Source organism: Amblyomma americanum, chromosome 6 (genome assembly GCF_052857255.1).
Source record: "Amblyomma americanum isolate KBUSLIRL-KWMA chromosome 6, ASM5285725v1, whole genome shotgun sequence".
NCBI classification, from domain to species: Eukaryota; Metazoa; Arthropoda; class Arachnida; order Ixodida; family Ixodidae; genus Amblyomma; species Amblyomma americanum.
Genome location: NC_135502.1, coordinates 109381336 through 109406068, shown reverse-complemented (window position 1 = coordinate 109406068; position 24733 = coordinate 109381336). Strand labels below are relative to the sequence as shown.

The following is a 24733-nucleotide window of genomic DNA, read 5'->3' as shown; positions in this document are numbered from 1 at the left end:
ATTTCATGTCTGCTGCTGCGGTCAGGTGCGGCACTATGCCAGCTGACGCCGTGAGACATGCTGCCAATGCCAGTGTTCAAGCAAAACTGTAACTACGAACCACATGAAAACTGCCTAGTAATTTTATTACCAAATACAAGAGACCCAAAGTGGACTACGAGAAGTGGAATGATATGGATGAATGCACTACATAAAGCAAAGGTTATACTTTTCTGCAAGGAGTTGTAACGATGAACAGCACTGAGTCAACCGGTAACCAGTTAGCACTCAAAACGCTAACTAAAAAAATGCAGGTGGTTTTCTTCTTCGATCAGCACCCATAAAAACATCGCGTGATCAAATTATTATGAAATTTGGTTACAATCCTTAGCTAACCAAGTAGAAAAGGTGCAAAGTAAAATGTCTGATTGCCTCATGCAGTTGACACTGATGCCCAACAAGGCATGAGTCGCACCATTGCACAAGTGGCTACAATTAAAATTAAGGGAATAAAAGCCATGCCACTTGCGCTGAAAAATATGGCACTAAAACACAGTGACATGGTAAAGACGTGCAGAATAGACTGACCGGCAGTCGGGTGCCCCTTGTGGAGGAGCGGGATGAGCCACCTCGATGAGGTCCTTGGCTCCAATGGACATGTACAGCCGGTCAGAGGATTCTGGCGGTCGTGCGAAGTCCGACTCCTGGTCGGCGAGGGCCCGCAGCCCATCCTCTATGTAGCGCTCCCAGGGCCGCAGCTCAGGGTCTGCTGTGCCCTGCTGCCACATCTGCTCGGCCAGCTCCTGGAGCCTGCATGGTTTTGCGAAGTGGCTTTTAGCTAGGGATTCGTGTTGTAGCAAGTATGTTTCTGTACAGCGACACCTGAATTTTTTTTGAGTGGGGGCAAGACTTCGAGTTATTTGTATATGTCGAGTTTATTTAAACATATATGCATACTTTTAATATTTTCTTCCTTTTGTACTGTTCAAACGTATTTCTTGTTAATGCATTTAAAACTGCAGAAGCCAAATTTTTGCTTGCGTTTTTTTTTTTGTTTCAATGGCAAGCGGTGGCCATTGAGTGATGATACGTAATCTTTCTAGAAGATCTGCTAGCCTTTTTTCAAATGCACCTGTACTGAAGAGTTTGTTGGACTGCTGACATGAATATTCTTTGTGGCAATTAGACAAAGGCTTAAATTAGGTTTTTTAATGAACGGCAAAATGAAAAATTTTGCTATCTAAATAAGAAGGTGAATGTTGGGATCAAGCCAGGCAATGACAGTGCAGATTATGGCGAACAGCAGCACCAAAGGAAAGAAAAATTGAGAATAAATAGACTCCTGACCTCGCACATTAACTTCTTTTAGCCCAAAAACACTAGCTGCACTCCGCGGGTTTCAGCAGTGTGTGTCTGTAGTGTGAAGCAGGAAGAACGCCAGCACCACTGCCAAGTAAACAGAGCAGGGAAGCGTATGAGATGCCCTGCAGAAACCTTCAAAAAACGTCAGGCCCTGCTGTGGTGGCTAGGCTACTGAGCTGAGGCAAGGAATGCAGAGGTGCCCTTGTGCTGTGCAAGCAATGTCAGTGCATGTTAAAGATCCCCAGGTGGTCGAAATCATTCTGGAGACCTCCACTACTGCACCTCTTTCTTCCTTTCTTTTTCACTCCTTCCTTTATTTCTTCCCTTAGGTTCAGGTGTCTCCCCTGATGTGAGTCAATTAGTGCACCATTTCCTTTCCTCAAAAACCAATTTTCAAGGTCAGCAGTGGACACCTCAATCACCTATAAGTAGGAGGTGGTGTCCACCTACAAATTACGGCAGTTATGCACCTTCCCTTATCTCAAGACCAGTGGAAAAGGTGCATAACTGGATCCCTGGGTCAGCAGACACCTGAATTGTACTTTGAGGTACCTTGCAGTGGTGTTCACCTGCAGAAAACTGTGCTTATAGCAATGCTAAACAACCAGCCATTTTCTTTTACTGCCCTCTCCCTCCTGTGAGCATCAGCAGTGAGCTGCGAGAAGTGACTGGGGCATGAACACTACAACTGGAGCACTGCTGCCCCCTGGTGCCACATGTGAGGGGCACTCTCCATGCTGGGAACAATGCAGTGAGTTTGTCTGCTTTTTCTTCAGAAAGCGCATGTGGTGCACTCATAACCAGATTCTGCTTTCTCCTTGGCTGAGAGACATACATGCCACATAGGGCTATGGATGAGATGGAATTTACTCTCGCCTGTACAGAACACCATTTGGCTAAGATGAAGGCACTACAGATGATCTTTCATTTTATGAACTAGTCTACCGTGAATGCCTGGTTTGAAAACAGGTGCAAGCCAGGTGCCTTGTGTCTGCTGAGCACTTTGATAAGCTGGGCTCTACACTAAGCATTACTCAAGCGCTTTATGCAGCTCGATAAAAGAGTGTGTAACAGATGTGGAGAAAGCCTCCATCTTGTCCACAGTCGCATTCCAGGCAGGCTATGCAAGTTTTGAACATGTGTCTAGTTGACATGATGTATTATCAGCTGGAACATGTATCTGTCTTTGACAAGAGTGAGGAGAAATGATAGATGACGCAAGGTGAACAGAAAACAGCGACATATTTTGTGGAAAGTGCAAGATCCATCTTTATCTTTGTCACAGAAGTGGCGGCATCTGTTTCACTTATGTTTATATAAAACTGATGTGTCCGCATTTCTTTACACATATGTATGTCGATGCAGCCTCTATGTGTCTACAGAAGGGCACGTGTACGTGCAAGCTGTTTCGGTGGTAGTTTCTTCTAGTGGTGCAACCCCTTCGCACTGCATGTGCGGGGGCATACGTGCTGCTTGTTCTGTCTATCTTTTATTTTTTTCCCAGCTCAAGGTCACCCCTACTACTGCCAAAGCCTTGAGCTGCTTTTGCATATTCGTAAATTTTTTTCCTACTTCAAGATGGTGGCCATACATGTGTCAAAGTGTGGGGGCCTACGTGACTCCCTTTTTGTGTGTGAACTACTTGGTGCGTTTTCAGTGTGTGTGTTTTTTTTTGGACACCGAGTGCTTCGTCTGCTAATGACCTAAGCCTTTAAGAAGCGGCTGAATGGGCACGAGCTTCAGTGCGCTCCGTGGAGGGAAAGCCACCGCCACGCACTCCCGGAACCCGAGCCGCTGCACTGCATCCTTGAAGCCGCCCAGCTGCGTCATTGTGAATGGACTGCCGCCATGCTCCCCAGTCAACTGCATTTTCGCTCCCCTTCTGAACTTTCTTCTCAACTGTCGCTAAATTGGACTCGCTTCTTCGTTGTGATCTCTGTAGACAATTTTTTATTCCAATGTATAACTTAATTCAGTGTATTTAATGCAATGTGTGTTTTTCCGCAGTCGGCGGTAATTGTTTTGTAAAATTTTCATTCCTCTCCTCTAAAAGCTGTAGTATTCCTAGTATCCATGCTATAAACGTTGTTTTGTTGTTGTTACCTCCCAACACGCCTCTGTCTCATTCACTACGTTTGCTTACCGGCTATGCCAGGCATCTAACGGCCACCCCCTTATTGTCATGACTCGGCGATGACCTCGCGTGATCACCAAGGCCGTGACAATCTTACAAAGTAAAAAAAGCTGCTTAAGAGTCCTCTGCCATAGAAAATAAGAAACTTCTTCATTCACTTATTTGTTGTGAATAGTGGTAACCAAAGCGGTCCCTTTTGCTTTACACCTACTGAGCCCTGATGACGTAATTTGACACCATACCTCTAAATTCATGAATACTTGCATCATGAGCTTTCAATTTTTATTGCGTGTTTATGGGGCCTTAGACATGTAAAAACACAGAGCAAAAAATCTCCGACCAAAATAAAAATCTAGGGCTGAACGTTTATAAGTACATATCAGTGTTTATATTCCAACGTCACAGCCATCGTTCAGTTCATGAAACCGAATCAACACGAGACAAGAAATATAATTGTAAAGTATCTAGCGGCCATAGACGAATACCACAAGGTGAACCATGTACTGCAATGTTAAGCGCATCATTTGAAAGAAGAAAACATGCAACTTAAATTTGGTGTCTACAGTGATTTAAATTAAAATGAACAGCTCTATAAAGTTATACATACCGCTGAGGGAGGGCACCAAATAGCACCAAAAGAGCCATGACAAGTATGTTGAGAAGGTTGTCTTTTCGACCGTCAATCCATAGCCAGCACGTGACTTGGTCTAAGCTACTCGCAGTATCTGTGACAGCATCACACCATGCTATACAGCCATGTTTCTCTTCTTTGCACCATGATCAAGATCCATTATAGAAGAGTGACTTTTCCAGTCAAGTTTGAAGAACGCAGAAAGGTTGTGTGCATGTGATCTGTACCTCAGCTCCGGTGGGCACCAGGTCTTGACGGAATAGGCGAGCTCTGTCGGTGAGGGTTCGCGGCTGCCTGGCGGCTGGTCGGGTGATCGGTGCTGCTGCTCAACAAACAGGTACATATGCTGGCTGGTTGCGCCATTCATGTTGCCACCCTTGGTTGGAGCTGGTCGGGGTGCTGACACCACCACGTCGCCCAAGCGCACGTGCTGGGTGTGATCGGTGTAATGAGGCACTCCACCACCGACACCCACCAGGAATATGTAGTCCACCTTCTGGAAGGTGCCTGCAAAATATGAGTGTTTAAATGTAAAAGCTATTTCTTAATGTGAATATGTAGCAATATATATAGCTCACAGGCTGTGCCTACAACCAACTTGAACCATAACTCTTGCTCTATACAATTTGCCTCAGCCATCTGCAGTCATGAACTTATTTTGCAATATGGGCAAATTATGAAGCGAGTGTGATCATGCAATCAAGAGGAGGGCAAGGCAGCCTTCTGAGAAGCACTGTCTTGCAAGCCAGTGTGGAATTCTGTGGCACTTATAACAAAAAAATCTACTTTGTTAAAAAATAATAAGTACACTGGATGGAAGCTCAGATAGTCTCCCATGCCATTCAAGAATCGTAACACACGCTTTTATACAGTGGTAAGCACATCTCCATGCCCAGTCTGTTGGGGGGGGAGGGAATTGTATTTTTCATCCTTCAGAACAGTTTCTTTTGAATGTTTTCATGGTTGTAGGCAGATGGCACACTGTAGTATACAGCTGCAAGTGCCATTAAGCGCCATTCATGCATGAGTTGATGCTCTCAGTATAGTGAACTCTTGTTAATTTTAACTTGTTTAATTTGAACTGCTGGTTTATTTCAGTTAATGTCTGATCCCGTCAATATCAAGTGCATTAAGAAAGGTTGCCGTTGATATGGACCTCATGTAATTCAGACAAATTCAGACAGCACATACACGAAAAGCAGGAAAAATTTTTTTGAGGGATATACAAACAATATTCGTAAATGGCTATTCAAACATATAGACAGATGCATGAACATTAATACTGATGCATCTGTCTGTATGTTTGAACAGCCAGTTGCGGATATCATTAGTTTACAGTATCCCTTATAAGTGCTGTGCAAATGTCCACTCACAGGAACAAGTCTTAAACCTGCACTTACTAAATGTTACGGATATCAGCAGTCAAAAGGGTAGCAGAGAAACACTGTGAATGGCAGCACTCAATTTTAACAACCACTTGCAAGTGAAGCATATTGGCCATACCCAGCAGGCGGGTAGTGGTGTTGCCTGCGGCTATGATGGCCGCCCGAGAGTGGCCAACTGCTGGGAGCTTGGTCGAGACCACCCGGTGGCCGCCTATGTTGCCCAGGGTGTACACGTTGGACTCGCCTGCAAGGAAGACAAGTGCAGATCGAGGCACAGTGAGTGGTCAGTATCAGTGCTAGGCCGACTGGCACCCTCTTGTGCAAACATATGCATCCACACTGCTGCACTGCTTTTCAGCAGTAGAAAGCCGGCAGACAGAAAAGATGCATTTGAGAGAACCTCACTTCCCCAGACAGGCAGAGAATCAAGTGAAGAGACTGCACCTCAAAAGGCATGTGTTTTAATTCAATACAGAAACACGAGAAAGTTCACCTTGATGTGACATGCATTCATGTATCAGCAGCGACTCTTGATATGCTCTCCATAGAGATTTTTTATTGACTCATCCATATTAAGAAGACCTCTTTTGCATTACAAAAAATCTAGACGTATGCATCGCTTTCATCAAAGAATAAAGACTACCATGGCTTTATTGCTAAATGCAAGGGAGAAAACCATGCAGTTAAAGGTCAAATGGCAGCATCTAGTACAAACTCAGTGCTCCTACAACCTAACAGATCATGAGCATCTGAAAACCACATAATGATCATATCCTACTAGCTGTCACATGACCATGACAAAGCGCTTCATCTGTTCAGTAATTTTAACTAGCTACTGACTCACACAGCCAGCTTGCTAGTTGGGCTACAGCCTGGACTAAATAAGCGGTAACTCCATTCCTTTCAGCCTGGTGCCAAAAACAGATGCTTGCTCCTTCGATCACTAAGTATTGGTGCCTTCACAAGAAGGTTTTCAGACACAGCACTCATGCAGCCCTGAATGTTGCACATGCCATTTTATGGTTGAAAACATTGAAGAAAGCATGTCCAAAAGAATGGAGGGAGCATGAAATAAAGAAAGATGGTGGGATGGTGCTTCTATTGTCCACATTCTCTGCATGTGTGTCCTGCTTTCCGCACAAAAGCACCTTCAGTGGCGGTACTCAAGGCTAGTTGTACCCTTCTAAGTGATGATGACAAAAAAATACTTTAAATCAGTTAAGTCTTAGTAGTAGCCGTAGTAAAATTCCTATAAAAGAACTCTTCCGGTGACACAACAAGAACACACTAATTGTCCCAAAACAGACACATAACAGGAATTTTCACACCCACAAATATTTTCTATGCTCAAATTTGCTCACCGAAAGCTTGACCCTGTTTGGTAAAATGCATGTTTTCTCAGAACTGAAGGTTCCAATAAAGTCCCAGAAATAAATTGTTCATTCTGGAGTTGAAGTAATGTTGAGCCCTGATTACACCACAGCTGTGTTATCATGCCTGGTGGCTTCTCTCCAAAAAACACATGCAAGCACGTAAAATGGTAATAGCTAAGACCAAATAGGCACTACACTCCAGCATACAAGTTGTGTATTTCAGGAAATAATAGTAATACAGTAAGCTCCAGTTAAGACATACTCGGTTAAGATGAATTTTTGAATAACATGAACAGTGCGAGAACATTTGGTTGATTTCGTGTTGTGCTGTGTTGGGTTTAGTAGTGCATAATTAAGCATCTAAGGCTATTGTGCGCCAAGCTCAAGGCATGGTTGGTTGGTTTTCCACGCTCTCAATGTAAAGAAAAATCCACTAGAGATGAACCACTATGCATGTCCTTCAGTTAAGATGAACTTTGCAATGACCACAAACCACGGTGACATTGTCAACAGTACTTGTGGTGCACCTGCAAAGCTTTTTTGATGCAAGAAAGCAAGAACACTGTAGCGATCCGACATAGCCAGATCTCTGCTGTGTCATGCACGTGTCATGTACCGTGCACTGTGTCATGTACCGTGCACGTGTCATGTACCCCCCCCCCCCCCCAGACGAAAAGCTGCGTAGGTGAGGGATGCGCCTGCTCGTTGCCTTGGGCCTTAAGCAGTTTTCCAACTGACGTAGCATCCGACCTTGCATTTTCATAATGCTGTGCTCTGACATGGCAGATATCAACCACCCATGTGCATGTTGGCTGTGGCGGACATTACGACACATGGTGCATCTGCTTGTGAATATCGCAACGGCTTTAGTAAGGAATTAGTGAGATAATAGACAGAAAGGGTAAAAAGAAGAAATAAAATACAACTGTACAATTTCAGTGCCTGTACAACACAGCCAACAAGCTCGGCACCTTTGGAGTGCTCAAAACTGGAGGGAAAGCAAACGACAGAAAATAACGCACATAGAAGTCACTGCATAAAAGGCAGTTGAAGAAGCCTCTCATCATGATCGCCATCATCATCCTGACTACATCCACTGCAGGGCAAAGGCCTCTCCCATGTCTCTCCAATTAACCCTGTCCTTTTCCAGCTGTGCCCACCATATGCCTGCAAACTGCCGACCTAACTTTCTGCCTCCCCCTGCTACGCTTGCCTTCTCTTGGAATCCACTCAGTTATCCTTAAGAAACAGCGGCTATCTTGCCTTCGCATCACATGCCCTGCCCAAGCCCATTTCTTCCTCTTGATTTCGACTAGGATGTCATTAACCCGCGTTTGTTCCCTCACCCAATCTGCTCGCTTGCGGTCTCTTAACGTTACACCTATAGGTGTATGGGTGAAGAATCCTATAGAACAAGAAATTAAGTTCATAAGGAAAACGGTCAAGCAAGTTGGTGTTTCATATTTCAGAATGGCTGGCAGGTAGCGCATGACATCAACAAGGATGAAGAAGGAGTGGGACAACAACAACAGCACTGTTGTTGTCCAATCTTTCTTCATCCTTGTTGATGTCATGCGCCGTGCACCAGCCATTACAAAACACCAACTTGCTCAGTCATCTGCACAAGAAAGAAAAAGGTGAAAAAATACATACACCCATGACCAATGATGTGAGTTTTTTTCATGCCCTAACTGTTAAGCTCACTTCGAGCACAGTGCAATAGATGTCCTCTTTGCAATTATCATTTCACTGCAAGGAAATTTTGTTCACCGTTCTCAGGTAATAGATATTCTGATGCACCACGCATGCACACTTAGGGTTTTTGGGGATGCTTCTGTTGAGACAAACAAATTCACATGGTCTCGAAGTGTACTGAAATGTGCAAGTTGTAGGCTATATAAAGTCTTTAGAAAAAAAAAAGTGTGTGTGTGTTTGTGTGTGTGTGTGTGTGTGTGTGTGTGTGTGTGTGTGTGTGTGTGTGTGTGTGTGTGTGTGTGTGTGTGTGTGTGTGTGTGTGTGTGTGTGTGTGTGTGTGTGTGTGTGTGTGTGTGTGTGTGTGTGTGTGTGTGTGTGTGTGTGTGTGTGTGTGTGTGTGTGTGTGTGTGTGTGTGTGTGTGTGTGTGTGTGTGTGCATGTGCGTGTGTGTGTGTACATACATAAAGATTGCTCCTGACTTTTGCATGGGAAGAAATACCTATAGATAAGAAATTTAATGATGAATGGCAACCTGATGAGACTCAGTATAATTAAAGCCCATGTTAATGATTCATGGTAAGGGCAAAGGATTATCTCCAGCAGAGCAGCAGATAACAGAAAAGAAGCCAACAATACCATGCACGTGCGAAACAGGACGCTTCCCACCTTCAGTCTTGTAGCGCACGAACGTGTTCTTGTTCTCGATCATGACGTCAACAGCAAGCTTCTCACAGTACTGGGCTGTGATGATGGCAATGGTCGGCTGCTGGGAGCCATGCACTGTGGGCATCTGGCGGACCATCTTCACCTCTGCATTGCAGGACAAAATATGTGGTATAAACATTGCCCTGATACAGAAATCATGAATATGTGCGAAGACTGATGTGCTGCTGTTCACATATAAGATTACAGGGATACGTGGATTGCCATGTCTAATGTTTTGTTTTGGTTTCAGCAGCTAAAGAGTGGCTATGACATCACAGATGAATTGAGACAATGTTGACATCATGTGTGGCATACAAAAGTAGTGACATAACTACTCCTTTAATGCTTTAATGAGAGACAGCACTAGAAGCCAAAATGACAAATGAAGGAGACAAAATGAGCTGTTGGTCATAAAATTCACCCACTGGCTGGAGGGAAGTGCAGTCACCAGACGGGATGTGATATCACCAGTAAAGACATCAACAGCTGCTAATGCTGCTGCACTGCCAACACATAATGAAATTACGTGTCCCAGTAAATTTTCAATTTACTCCATCTCTTATGGCGGCCTGTCCCAAGACAAATAAACAAGCAGGTAGCTATTACATCGCCGTTTTTATATGCTTCATGTGACCTCAGCATTGTATCAACATTTCTGTGACTGATAGCCATTCCTTGGCTGTTGAAACCGAAACAAAAACAGAACGAGACCAAAAATCAAATTTTACATTATTCGCCACGTTTACATGACTTCCACATGGCGGCCCATGCTTACTGATGTCTTATGCGCCCTTCCAAAGAAACAACACGCACCAAACTCTGGTGCCCCTACCCTTCACAAGGCACACATGCCTTTAGAGGGTGCATATTGAAAATACCAGAACTGCGACGCAAAGACCAAAAGAGCTATTTTCTATCTGATGGACATCACAATGCTGTAGTGATGGAATGCGGAAGTAAGTGTCAAGAATAGTTTACACTAAAAGCCTGTTTCACCAATGTTCCGAGTTATGCTGATGTTCATGAGCTTCCTCAGAACAGTACTTGTGCACTCATGTGGAAGCCTAAGAAACTTTACTGAAGAAATAAACTAGTCAACATAGTGTCAGCATAATAAAATAGAAAATGGAGCATTTCATGTGCTTTTATAAAAATATCCTGCAAAGCAGATGTCATCAGCCTTTGCCACAGCTATGATGAGTTGTAGGGAAATAAATGTGCACTCAATGTGTATAAAAAAGAGCCAAGGAGATAACTTGCCAGTGTCATTCTGGACCACACGAGTGAAACTTCCTGACTCCATCTCCTTGATAAGGTTCTTGGAGAGCAGTTCTCGCAGGTGCAAATGGACCTCCTCGGGGGCATGGTGGCTGTTCCTGTGCAGTTGCAAGGGCACAACCAAATATAGCTTGTTGGTATGGGATTCAGGCAAGACTTCCTTAGCAATCGAGGCTCACTATGAGAGGTAACTGTTTGCAGCTGCTCTATCTGTAATACCCGCTGCACTGAGAAATGCTGTCAACATTTGTTGCATGTGTTCAGGTACAACACGGTTGAAAAGCAATATGCTGTAGCTGCACGGAGCCTTCAGGCATACAACTGAGGAGCTGAAGTCAGCGAACACTGCATGTAGCACTCTTTCAACACTAAACTAAACACACAATAAGGCACAACCATATGAGCACTACTTGAAATTGACATGCATTTCTAGAGTTCCTGCCATTTTTGCAACAAAATTTTAGTTAAAAGCATGCATGTCATGTCTTTTTTTTTTTGTGCCCCGCATACTATTTCACGCTAGTCAAGATACACTTATTGATATCCCAAGTATTTTCAGCTTTTTAAGGAAAGCAGGCTTCCTTGAAAAGCTCTGAATTCCGACCCTGCGCCTTACTACATATAATGATACCCCTCAGCCAGCTTCTCGTTCCTTAGAGGCTGAGGTCTTTTTATCTGATAGGTTCAGAGCCTCGAGATCCTTGCCCAGGCAAGGCTGGTTGCTAAGGTCATCTGACCCTCTTTACAACTTTCACTAATAGCCATTTTTAAAGTTCCTTACCTTTCTCATTAATAACAAGCACGAACTAAAGTTTTAGGCCCTCCACACCACTGGTGGTCTTTCACGTGTTTGTAAAATTCAGCGTAAAACAATTTTCCTACAGCTTGGCACATGATAGCCATAGATCACCATAAAACTCGACACAACACAACACATTTCTCACTACGATGTCATTGCAGTGCAGTGCATGACCAACTAATACACGACTGTACTCAGTGAAGAATGTCTCACTGGCATTGCTCAATCCACACAAATGGGCTGTTCTTGGGCTATTGTTGAATGGCCACACCGTGCATGCAGATAAACAACATTGTCTAAATCCCACCAAAATGGGTCAGTGGAAATGGTCCACTGGGACTTCAGAGCAGAGCTGCAGCCAAGTGACTGTTTAATTACTCAGTTACCCTTCTGCCCCTGAGAAAAGAGAAAGGGAAAGAGGAGAGTGTGACAAGAAAAGACCAGCAAGCAGTTGCATGAAAGCAATGGTGGCATGACAGGATTTCCCACAACCTGAAACACAGAGCTACTAACGGAAATGCAGCACACAATTACGGACTCCTTCATAACTGGCTACTTCAAATTGATCAAGTCCAGGCACTTCGGAAAAAATTACTACCCCTCTCACTCACTGAAAAAAAATGTTACAGAGCCCCTCGCCATCTCCCCGCCAGCCTGCATTAGTTGGCTCTTGCAAAAGCAAAGCAAACACTCGACTGTGGAGCAGCAGACTGTGGTCAAGTGTTTGTGCCAAATCTTAATATAAAGTGTGAAACACGGGCTTGTTTCAGTCGAATCCTCCAGCGTGCAGGAATTACCTATGTCAGGAAAAGCACACTGCCTGGTTTGTGGAAATAAAAACTAGTAATATCTCTTACACAACTTAGTCGATAAGTGCAAATATCTTGTTCGGCTAAGTTGACTGCAGATGTGTATTGTAAAGTTATACCACGGGGCTGTTGCCAGTCTAAGCATGCAGTGCAGCTCACACTTATAATCATGTACAGCTCGGTTTCTTTGTAACGCTAAGGCAGCTTTCTCTCATGATTATGGTGTTCAACCCTATCTGACAGAGCCCTTCAGACTATAGCTCGACCTAGCTTTATAGATAGATGAAGCCAACTCTCAGAAGAAACATGTAGTGTTTTTGACCTGACTTTACCATTACAAGATGATGCACTAGTGACTAAGGTGAAAGTAGGCTATCACATTTGGTTCACAGCCATTTTATCACTTGCAGAAAGTTAACCATGTTATACACTACAAAAAAGAAAAAGAAAGATAACATCAGGTACTAGTTCATTTGTTAGGCCAGTAGGGTGACAAGCAAAATGATGAAGAGAAGCAACTGGGAGGATAAGGACAAAGCAAATCTCCAAAGAGAGAGGTTGGATTGCCAGTCTAATTGCACAGCTAGCTCGAAACACTGAAAGTTAACTGCTGCATTAACAGAGTGGACACACTGTTTTCCGTGACAGGCATGGTTGTACACACAGCTGTAGTACTCACTTTGATAGCTCAGCAAGGGATACAGGATTGGGATAGGCTGACTCAATCATCTCCAGGACCTTCTCCTGAGTGAGCTCAGTCTTGGCCTCAAGTGTGCTGTCATCCAGAGACACTGGAAGCGTATGCCGTGCTTAACAACTGACCACACTCTTAGCAAGTGGCCATGCACCACTGCACTACTGAACATGCACGCTATGTTGCAAACAAGAAAGGCCACCAAGATTTGAAATGAAAAGACTGAAATTACAAAATAAACCACTGGCTGCCCTCTCCACATAAGAAAGTATAACCCAGATACTCTGGCTGGGTGATGTGTGCAACACATGCAGGTTCTTGAGTCATACAAAACAGTTTTAAGTATACACGGCCATAAAACCACTGCAAAGCACAAATACAAAACTATCTTCACATCTACATTCAGTGTCAACTTTCTTTTGGTGATGAAGAGAAAGCAACTGGTGGCGGAGAGTCTGTAATTATGTCATTCTGCCAATAATTTGGCTGCAGGTTGGCTGCCTGGCATGTTGCTCGCTATGCAGTTGCTGCGCTCCATCAGTCATGTAGCTGGCACCATTATATATGGAAGCTTCTTGTAACCGGAAAAGCCTAAACATTTCATTGTAATCAAAGAAACTGTTTTTGCTGTTACTCTCCAATGTTTAAATTTTGCAGTTACATAAAAATATGCCTTAAATTACGAGTAGTATTAGCAATATACGATGTTTTAAAAAGAAAATATTAACTACGAACAACTGGGGACAATACTGTGCTGTGTAAGAAGAGGACATGTTTGGCTTTGTAGTTTTGGCAGCACTGCCAAAAAAAGCTGTCGTGGAGTACAGTACCATTTTAAAAACTATGACAACAGAAGAAGCATAACTCAGATACCAGGTGCAAGACTCTGTACCATTCACATACCTGATAATAAAAACTGCTTAAGCAGCACAGTCTTACCAAAATGCAGGATACAAATAATGCTGTTAGACTGATGCAAAGGTTAGAAAATTAAGCAGGGGACACAGCATACTGGCATTCCTTTGCAATCAGGCAACTCTACAGTTACGCACAACTATGTCTGATCACAGCGCAAAACCATAAAATGCATGTTCTGTTATCACCAAACAGGATTAGTTCAGGCAAACAAAGCACTGTTCGAAGCACCAACTCTACAAAGCAGCTTCAATGTCAAGCAGAGAGCCTCAAAGATAATCTAAATAATGCTAAAAATTAAATCAAATTCTGTGCATTTACTATGCATCCTAGTTCTCACAGAATCTGTCAAATGTTGTCAGAAACAGTCTCGTAAATTTATAGACCTATTCGAAGCACTTTCTTTCAGCGGTGAAGAACCTGATTTAAATAGCATTCTAAATTTCAAACAAATAGACAACATTTGCTGGTTTTTAAAGAAAGTAGCTACAGTACCTGTGATCACAGAGTAAAAATTGCTAGACACAATATGACCGTACCATGTGTAAGCCTACTGGCATTGAATTATTCTCAAGCAGATCTTTTGCTCTGTTAGCAACAAACAGAGCACTTTGCTAGCATTTATAACAGTCAGAGGACAAAATTTTCATTTTCATTTTGATGTGAGCTTTCAGCTACCCATAAACATAAGAGTGAAATGACAGTGCCCATTTGAGGGGGAAAAAAAAGATAAAACTTAGCACATGAATTGAACTGGAATAACACTGCACACCAGTCAGGAGAAGTGCATAAAGTTGCTGAAGCCTGAAACTAGATAAGCTTATGTCAGTACCCCACTTATTGCAAGTTCACTAGGGATTGTTAATTTCACAACTGATCTGCACATCATCGTTCCAAATGCATGGATGCATCAGGCATGCTCGTGGAGCCAAAGATCTCGAGTACAAGCGTGTGAAACATGGCTAAGCAGCATCTCCAAGGTGCGAGTGAGAATACAGTCGCAACCTTCTCGGCGCAAGAGGTGTGCATCACCAGCGTTGAGCTCGATGGTTCCCTCCAGCCGAGGAGCGAAGCTGCTCGGAAGCTCAGAGTCCTGCCCCAGAGTCAGGGAAAGCCAAGGGTCTGCAAGTCAGGCTGCCACTGGCTCAGATGGACTGGTGCACTAATGCACAGCTCGCAATTATAAAATCTTGGTTGGGATTCACAGGAACACTTCATGCTGAAGCATTAAGGTAGTTTCATGGCTCACCAAAGGATATGCACGGTTACCTGAATTTGCTTACAGTACCCTGCCTCAACTTTTGAAGGATTACAAAACAACCTGGGAACAGACTGCATACCCTGTGAAAGACCAATTTTTCTTTGCCCATGAGGACTTTCAGCTGCTCAGAGGTGCTACGCTCCAAACTTGATGCTAATACCTATGTGAACTTGATAAGTCAAGAAAAACATGCTATATACTGGCTTTGAAACTTGCTTAGACCAACAACAGGCAGTCTTCACTTCTCATCCTAAAATTCTGTATTTATCACAGTTGTGTGTCTGTAGTGTAAATTATCAAATGGCAAACTTCTGCTGGGCCTTCAAGAAAGGAGACAGCTTTTAGATCGCAAAGACACATTTTGCTCAGCAGAGCAAGAGAAAAACGAGGCAAGGAAAAAAAGACCCTTACTTGGACGTCTGGGAGGCTCAGTAATGTTTTCTAGTTGTCGCATCTCTATCTCCACTTTCCGCATGGTGGTGTACTTCACTTGCATAAGCTTCATGATCTTCTTTATGAAGCCCACATAGTCTGCAAATGAAGATCCCCCAAAAATATATGCTTAGTCAACCATCTTCATATCTTAGTCAACCATCTTCAAATTCAACATATCTATTATTTTGAGCAATTCATTTTTGAGCATACCGGTCAGGCTAGTAAAATATTTCCACAATGCTCTTCTTGAGGGTTAGACAGCCAACTGCTACCAACTGCTGGGAAAAGAGCCAAACATGTCTACGCATGTACACATGTACGCATGTAAAGGCCTATCCGGCCGCCTAGCAAGATGGGCCCTTCGCTTACAGGAGTATGATATCCGCGTTGTGTATCGCACCGGCCGCAAGTGGTTGCTAGTTACTCCCCGTTCCCTTCGCTCAGAAGTCTGCGACCACTTTCACGCTGACTCGGAGTGTGGTCATGTCAGAGTGTTCCAAGACATACACTCGCATCCGGCTACGATATTATTGGCGTGGCATGTACAAATTCATCCTCAAATATGTGCGCTCATGCCTTACCTCTCAACGTTGCACGACACCTGCTCATCGTTCTGCTGGAAAATTGCAGCCACTGCCTTGCCCGCCACACCCATTTTACTGCATTGGCATTCATTTATACGGCCTCCTTCCATACACTTCAGCCGGCAACCGTTCGGCTACCGTCACAGTTGACGATTTGACAAGGTATGCCGAAACCGCCGCCCTTCCGGATGCCACAGCCTCACAAGTTTCCTCGTTTATTTTGAACAGATTCATCTTTCATTACGGCGCTCCTCGCAAATTGCTGAGCAACAGAGGACATGTCTTCTTGTCAGATGTTGTGAAAGCACTGCTCACCAAGTGCAACATAATTAATCGCACCACTTCTGAATATCATCCGCAAACCAACGGCCTGACCAAGTGCTTTAATCGTACCCTTGGAGACATGTTGTCTATGTACGTCTCTTCAAACCATTCTAACTAGATAGAATCTTGCCCTTTCGTATGTAACCTATGCGTACAATACCGCAACACAGTCCACCACTGGCTTCTCTTCTTTCTTTCTTCTTTATGACCGTCACCTTTCTGCTACCATCAATACTATTCTGTCGTCCCAACCAGACGCTTCCGAGTATACACCTCTTTTTGCAGCCGCACAGCACGCCAAAGACTGTCGTTGCATCACCTGCGCTCTCACGACTGACACCCAGTGCCGAAAGAAATTCCGTCACGACCTCAATCAAACGACGTCACACTTCCCCAATGGCACCCTTGTGTGGCTCAGGATTCTGACAAATACTCTGAGCCTGTCCTCAAAATTTCTTGCAAAGTACCATGGCCCCTAGCATGTCCCGAAGCGCATATCTCCTGTTAATTACATAGTAAACCTCTCACCCCGTCTTCTGATCTCCGCTGACGTGGACATGAGACTGTTCACGTCCAGCGCCTCAAGCCATTCTACGACCCTGCCATCCTGCCTATGTCCTAAGTCGCCAGGGTGGCTCCTTTTCTCCCCGGGGGCAATTGTAAAGATGAAGACGAGCATTCTGTTTAGCAGCGGCATTGCCATTGCTGTGTGTGCTGCGTGCCTGACCTGGCTGACCACGGACTGCTGCCGGCCCTGCTCCTGAAGTCCCAGTGCCTTCAATAAGCCCCCTCTTACATTGGGCACTTTACAAGGAGGAGGTACCACAAAGAGGACAAAACTATGCTGGTTCTAGTTCTCTGCAAGGGTTTAAGAGTTAGATATATAACGCAGTACTTTAGAGACTAGCACAAAGACAAAATTTTTATGAACAGAGTTATGCAGGTACAGACCATTCATGGCATATTTTTAACAAGTGCAAAAATTTACAGCAAATGCTTCTTTCTCACTACAGTGTAGGCATGACTCAGCAGATTCCTCACATTGCTTCCACACTGCACAAAATCAAAATAAGAATTTATAAGTCCTTCCATGCACACTAGGGTAACGTAAAGTGTGCAAGCTTAATGTGGGGTGGTAGGTTGCAAAACCAAAGTGTTCGCGACAAAATATATGTGCACTGCATATCGAACACTGCAGTTAAGGAAAGCGTGGCACTGTCATGGGAGGACAATCAATTTAACAACAGTCCTATTGGAAAGCTGAACTGGAAGGCACAGTACAATACAATGTTTATTCAACATCTCAGGGATGTTTGGAGCACGGGCAAAAAGCCAGAAGAAGGCTTGGCTAGGGCCCGTACCCCAATACATGGCAAGCAGTGTGCAGCTACATGCTGCAGTGGTTAAAAATAAAGCTTAAAAAAAAATGAAAAGCTGGCTCAAACCCAGTTTAAAATGAACCACTGCATTTTGTTTGCAGCAAAGCCAAGCCAAAGATATTGAATAGTGGTCCTGAGCAAACACATTAAAATGATTTGCAGGTGGGCTTAGTGCGAGAAAAACAAGGCCAAGAGAGGGGTACAGGACGACCACGAGCTCGCAACTGAAAGAGAAGGAAGCAAAATTATGAGCTCGATGGACTGAATGCCCAGCTATCCACTAATTAAGAAGAGGGGGCTAGATAACCGAGAAAATCTGGGGCTAAATGACGACAAAAATGGCTCAGAAAGAAACTCGAAGCCCCTCCAACACCTTCAAACAGCAATACCAAAGAAATTACTCAGCATTTAGAAACATTGATTCCTTTCACAACAGAACAACTGACGCGTCACTCATGCACTGATCACTTCCTAGCCTATCAATGAATGACGCCTCAAGAAGCTTCCTTGCTATGGTTGTCCTTTAGAATGGCCAAGAACTTTTATTTTTCCAAAAAGTGGATGACATTTGCAGCTAAAACAATGCTTAGGCAGGTTATTAGATTGAAGATTAAAACGGAAGCCACCTCATCTGTTTCTCAGCTAAAGGGTTGATTCCACAAAAATCTGTGCTCTAAGCAAACCATGATGGCAAGTGAATAATGGCTTCCATAAAAAGTCTTCTCCTTGTATAAGGGCTTGCTCAGTGATTTCAGAGTTCTGCTCTAGTATTAATTTTGCAAAGTGACAAGTAAACAATGCAACAACTGTGCACTAGGCGATGCACGAAGTGATGCATCAGAACAACTACAACTATTTATGTTCCTTGTAACATATTGTAAGGCTCACCACCTGGAAATGCTTTCAAGCTAGTTACAGACGCTGCTTTGACATAATACAACCTAGCTGTGCAGTTGCACGAAACTGAAGGGTGACAAGGTGAGTTTCTGGCCAAAATTTCACACAGTCCTACCTCTGGGGAAATCGCTGGGGCTGACCAGCTCCTTGAAGAATTCTTGGGCTAAGTGACGCTGATCATTCTTTGTCACTCCAGGTTTGAACCAAAACTTTAGCTCACGACTTTCCTGCAATAGAAAGAATGCCACAGCACTTCTCTTTTTAACAGTAAAATGAGTGCACAATTCAGACAGCCACAGAAGTGTCACCTTCAGACAATGTGTGTGTATAAACACACAGGCTCGAACTGAACAAAAGATGGTTCAAGCATCCTTGTGCAACAAACATTGGCACTAGTTAACAGCTTTAACGTGGAACAAGAACTTAGCCAGCATGGCACATTTCAGACACCAGAAAACTCAAGCTATGTATGCACAAGTAGCAGCAAAAACGCACTTCCAAGTGTGCTTTGTGCATAGAGATTGTACATGTACCTAGTAACCTGTAAAGTTGATACAGCAAACAAACAAGATAATGATGACAATATTGTGACAACTAAGCATTTACATGAGTGCAAAAGAACCCCCTTTGTAAAGATTCAAGGCTGGAGAATGGATGTAGGCTGATGTGCAAATCAGCTCATACATATAGTGATAGCAAGTCCTCATTTTTCAAGTAGAGGTTTACGGGGGGGCAGCACCGTATATTCAAGGTACAAATCCAATGAATATGGTTGTTTCAATGTCTAGCTGGCTGCCTTAAACATCCATATTTGGGGCATAAGCTCCTAGCTGTACAAATTATAGCAACGTCAGCTGTAGTACAACACCCACACATACACCATGTTACTAAGGACTTCAATATTCTTAAGCGTTTTTATGCAAAGCACGTACGATAGTAGCCAGCAGTTGATGCATGCAACACACATTACAGCTTTTCACAAAAGTACACATTAAATGCTTTGAAGGTTTCAAAAAGGATGCAAGGAACAACAATGTCTACAAAAATGACTAGCAACTCACTCGTGTGTGCACCTCTGTGACCACATTGGTGAGAAACACACGAAATTCCAGCGAGATCTCAGGTGAATCGTCATCGTCATCATCTAGAAAGAAAGGAATAGAGAAATCAGTGCTTCAAGGAGGCAAAAAAGGAAAAAAAAACATAAGGGTTTATGGCAGCTTGGGGTGTAGGTGCAATTATATTATGATTAGTGTTGGCTTTATCAACTCACTAAAGTTTTATTTGTCCAATGTTCATACATGCCCAAATGTGAACAGGAGTGCAAATAGAGAAATCGCCAAGCAGTTGACAACCTGCACAATATTGAGCGTCCTCTACAATTTTCCAATTGAGAACCCTTGTTCGCAGACTGCAATCTTGCATTCTTGTTCGAAAAGAGAGGGGGGAGATGTCCCTTTATCTGTACGAGATTGAAGTTGTTGAAAGGACACAATAGAGCAGGGGTGCAAACGCGAGAAGCGGGTCGAGACAGGCACTAGTAAAGGGAATGCATCATTGTAACCTTTCAACAACTTCCCTTTACACTCTATCTCGAAAGTTGGTAGTGACCTTCGGGGCTTCGCTTCACGTTCACGCAGATCAGGAGGCAGCCCCCTCGCCTTTTCAAAGAAGGATACAGTGAAGGGCGACTGACTCATCTCCCCTCACGCTGACCCCCTCATTCAGCAGAGCAGAAAGTGAAAACGCGGTCTGTGAACGTGTTTTTGGTTGGAAGAAGCCCTCCTGTAAGTCAGCTTTCCCGCAATTTTGCAAACCTTATTGTGCTGCACCGTGAACACACTTCCAAGCACATGAGTTCGTCTGCATGCCTCCTTGCTCCTAAATGCTGTCACATCAAAATGTTAGGGGCAAATGACAACAAAGTTCTAAATCAACAACCAGGTTTCAACGCCTGCTCGTTTCATCCTCCCAACTGAGAGATATTTCAATTTGCAAGCTTAATGGGCAGGGAAACAAATTTTGACAATGCAAAAGTAAAACTGAGCCCAATACAACTGCTCTGTATACAGTGGAGCATCCATATTCTTGCTTCAAAAATGGTCTGCTATTTCCTGCACCTTTGCAAATCCCCACTGTTTTGGTAGCATTATCACGTCACTTCAGCAGCTATCACAACAGGGTGGACTGGTGGCAGCTATAAGCTGGTTGAATTCAACACTATGAACAGCTGGTGCCAATTTGGAGCAAATTGGCAGAGAAAGCAGGTCAAATAAATAAACTTGATGGGTCACATGCCTAAGCCAAAAGTAGTTGGATTGTGTGCACAATAAAAAAATACACAAAACGAACCAAAACACCATCAACCAGCACCTTGCCATCTCAGCAGCAAGAAGCAATGACTGCAGTACAGTAGGAATGCCAAGTGGAGAAGGACAGCCTTGGAACTGCTCAGGGACAATTTTTGATAGTTAATAACTGATGAAACAAGCCACCTCAAACTCTAGTGAAGCTGAGTGGTTCTACATTTGCGGTGTCCTGTAATGCTGTATAAACATTTTGCAACTCTGATAAAAGGCATTTTGGACTCTTTAAGAAGAGTTAATTTCCCAGTTTTCAATATAAGAGCTTCCCTCTGTTTATGGACAGCACACCTAACTGCTATCACAAACGCCTGCACTCACACCTTGCTGTGTTTCAGCTCCGAGGTTACATACCAGTGTCCTAGCTAAAAGTAACCAAGCTTTTAAAAAACACGGAATGTCCTAGCCGCATGAGACCAACTGAGGGTTGTTTAGAGTCGCATGACCTAGTCTGCAGTATTTTTTTCGTTTTTCAAATTAATTAGTTAAGTCTAATTAGCTAGCTTTTAAATCATTGAACTGAGGAACAAAGTGTCAAAGTAAAAGTTGCAGCTCGTCTAAAAAAACTGCTAGCAGCACTGTTTCCATCAAGGTACGATTTATGTAGCTTTACTTATTGGCCTTAAAAGAAAGCTATCACGTGACCAGCAGCTGGGTCACATCTCAGCCCCAATGTGCACACAAAGGCTCATCGGGGAGAGCACTTCAGTAAAAATGGATTTTGTTCTCTAAGACGCACCTTGGGATGTTTAAATGGCACCATTGTCACGTAGACAGTTTGTTTTTATTGTACGAGCTAGAGTTTAAGGCTGAAAAAAAAAAAAAAACTACTTTACGTTAACGGTATCTTGGTGCTAACGTACGTTGCAGTCAACTGTTTTCCAAAGTGATCTACAATTTTTCCATTGACACTTTGTTCCCCACGGTATTAATTAAAAGTTAGCTAATTAAGATTAACTAGTTAGTTAACTTTGAAGAACGAACAAATTCTGCAGACTAGGTCACGCGACTATAAACAACCCTCAGTTGTTCTCACGCAGCTAGGACATTCCGTGTTTTTTAAAAGCTTGGTTACTTTTAGCTGGGACACCTGGTATACTGGAAAGGCACTACGCTGTTGCATCAAGTCATGCTTTCTTGGTACAAGTGGTTCCTACCACAAAGAACCACTATTCTTCAGCAAATGAATTTTCGACAGCAGCCTTTTTTTTTTCATGACATCATGGTTTTCCCTCCTTCCTTTCTTTTTACTGGCATTAGCTTCCACACAAAGCAGACTCTCGACGAACCTCACAGAGTCGTGAAAAATGTTTGTGTCACCCAAAATGCATATTTATTTATTTATTTTTTCTCAAAGGTCCACGAGGGTCATTTCATGAGAGTATAGTCAGTAAACGAACAAAATCCGAATGCTGAAGCCGGGAAATGCGTCCACGCAAATCTGTTTATGACTAACGGGATTTATTTACACCCGTGCGCCACCGCTCACTGCATGCGTACTGCGGTACTGCGCGACTGGCGCGCCGGCGGCGATGGGTGGGGGGGGGGGGGGGGGGGGGGGGTATGAGAGCAACCTTACGCTGGTGCCGTCCTCGCGTTCGTATCATCCACTGTGGCACGGCACGTATAGTGCCCCTAACAACCAAAATTTGGTACATTAGAGAGGTTTAGCGCAGCACGATCCGCGAGCCACTGCGCATGCGCAGGTCGTCCTCGGGCGGCGGCCAGCTGCGCGCGCGTCTGCCGCGTCGGGACCAATCAGCGTGTGCGCACTGGTGGCGCGCGGAAGCGAATCGCTGATCGCGCTACACTAAATGGCTTACTTAATTCGGCGGGGAATTTCACGCGTCCGTACCAGCAGTGATCGGATCACCGAGACTTTATACAGTTTACTAGATGCGCGTTCACGGCTGCCTTCTCAAAAAGGTGCCAATGGTGGGGAGGGCGAAGCGAAGCACGCAGCTGGGCAGACGACACCAGCAGCGTTAACAGGCCAGCGCAGGGGCGAAAAGAACTCCGTGCGCCGAGATGCCGGGTCTGCACGGTTGCATGCGCCTCGTGCTGCGCAAGAACCGAGGACGGAGTGCGCAGTGTGACGTGAGTGCAAATGACGTGGTGAAGAGACGGGCACGAACGGCTGCAGAACGAAGTAGCGCCACGAGGCGCAGCGTGTGCATGCGGCGCGGGTTGCACGCACGCGATGCCAAGCGGTTTGCTCAGCGTTTGCGGTGGGCTGCACGAACGGAGGCACAAACTATAGCTGAACAAACACAAAATGCCCAGGCACAACGTCTGCGCCTGGCCAATAGCACAGAGTTTCTCAATATTACCTAGAGCGAAAACTGCAATCGTCTATGCGAGTTTCCGGAAAGACCAGGCTCCTTATTTGGTTTGGCTAGCGTTGGGTCAAAAACGTGGATTCTACCTCTACGCGATGGAGGTTGGCTGCGATGAAGGTTTGCCTCTCTTATTGTTACGGCCGCTGAATCCACGTTTCATGCCCAACAAGAGCCAAGCCAAATACGAAACCCCAGGTGGTCTAAATTTCCGGAGCCCTCCACTACGGCGTCTCTCATAGCCTGAGTCGCTTTGGGACGTTAAACCTCATAAAATCAAACCAAACCTAATCTTCCCGTTATCTCTGCAGCACCGCCTGCTTTCCATCTAGGTAATATTGAGAAAAATCTATGGCCACTAGCACTGCAGCGCGCACCGCGCAGTTTTACGAAGAGCGACGAGCCACGAGGTCACATCCCGCCGGGATGATCCTTGCTCAGAGAGCAGCTTTGCTGAGACACTGGTGGCCACTGAGGCAGTTCCGAGAGTGTATGTGTCAAAAACGCAAGAGACAGCGTACCCCTGCTGGCGAGCCTGTTGATGACGATGCCCCGGTGGTCCCCTCCGGCCTCGTGCATGACGTTGCCCTTGTCGAGTGCCTGCCGCGCCACGCGCTCCATCTTGATGGTCGTCTGGCCCTCGGCCTTCTTGCGGGGCGTCATCACAATGTGCTCGTCTGCATTCATGCCCAAACAAGTGCCACCAATGAAGACACCCACCATCGGGGGAAAAAAATATAACGTCAGGAATTGATGCACACGTGCACAAGAATAACACTCTGTATTTTGGGTTTCTACTTTCACGATGAGAATAACTCAACGCACAATGCCGCCACCACCCAAAATGTACGCAATGTTGGACTGCTACACGTACAGTACTCTTTATCCGATCTTTGTGGTCGCAGTACATAAGTATTGATTTCAAAAACTGCGCAAGTACTCACTGCTTTGAAAGACGCTGGCCCTTTTTGTGGTGCGTGCACTCATGAAATCCCCTTGGAAAATCTGCCGGCGATCTGTCTCAGTATGCTGAAGATTTACGCGGTATCCCCTACTGTATAATTACGATGACTACATGTGTCTCTCATGGTGTGCCTGCAAAGGTTTGCAGTGAGGTCATTTTTGATGTTCATGACGTTGAATTATTTTTTCCAAATACTCTGAAGTAATAAAAAAAAACACGGCATATGTTCCACATAAGCCAGAGGGACCCAACCAAGCTGAGCCGGCGTCATTGGAATGAGTGGTACGGCATTACGGAACTGACTAAGTTCCACACGGAAGCAAACGGCAGCAGCGCGCCACAAACTTGCCCATGACGCGACTACACTTTCTCCGCATCTGACCCCATTTAGAGTCACTGGGGCCTAGCAGTTGAGCTAATTAAGGTAATCC

General features: G+C 44.5%; 1 protein-coding gene across 1 annotated transcript in view; it reads right to left on the bottom strand.

Annotated features, from left to right (window-relative positions):
- Positions 1–24733, bottom strand: part of LOC144093975 (uncharacterized) — an 84860-nt gene that overhangs the window by 6890 nt on the left and 53237 nt on the right. The window contains exons 2-11 of the mRNA XM_077627764.1: positions 23860–24015; positions 19701–19783; positions 18755–18866; positions 15432–15551; positions 12830–12941; positions 10525–10640; positions 9226–9369; positions 5610–5735; positions 4334–4613; positions 568–789 (exon numbers count right to left, since the gene is read on the bottom strand). Coding sequence (XP_077483890.1) covers positions 568–789; positions 4334–4613; positions 5610–5735; positions 9226–9369; positions 10525–10640; positions 12830–12941; positions 15432–15551; positions 18755–18866; positions 19701–19783; positions 23860–24015 — 1471 coding nt within the window. The remainder of the gene's footprint in view (positions 1–567; positions 790–4333; positions 4614–5609; positions 5736–9225; positions 9370–10524; positions 10641–12829; positions 12942–15431; positions 15552–18754; positions 18867–19700; positions 19784–23859; positions 24016–24733) is intronic.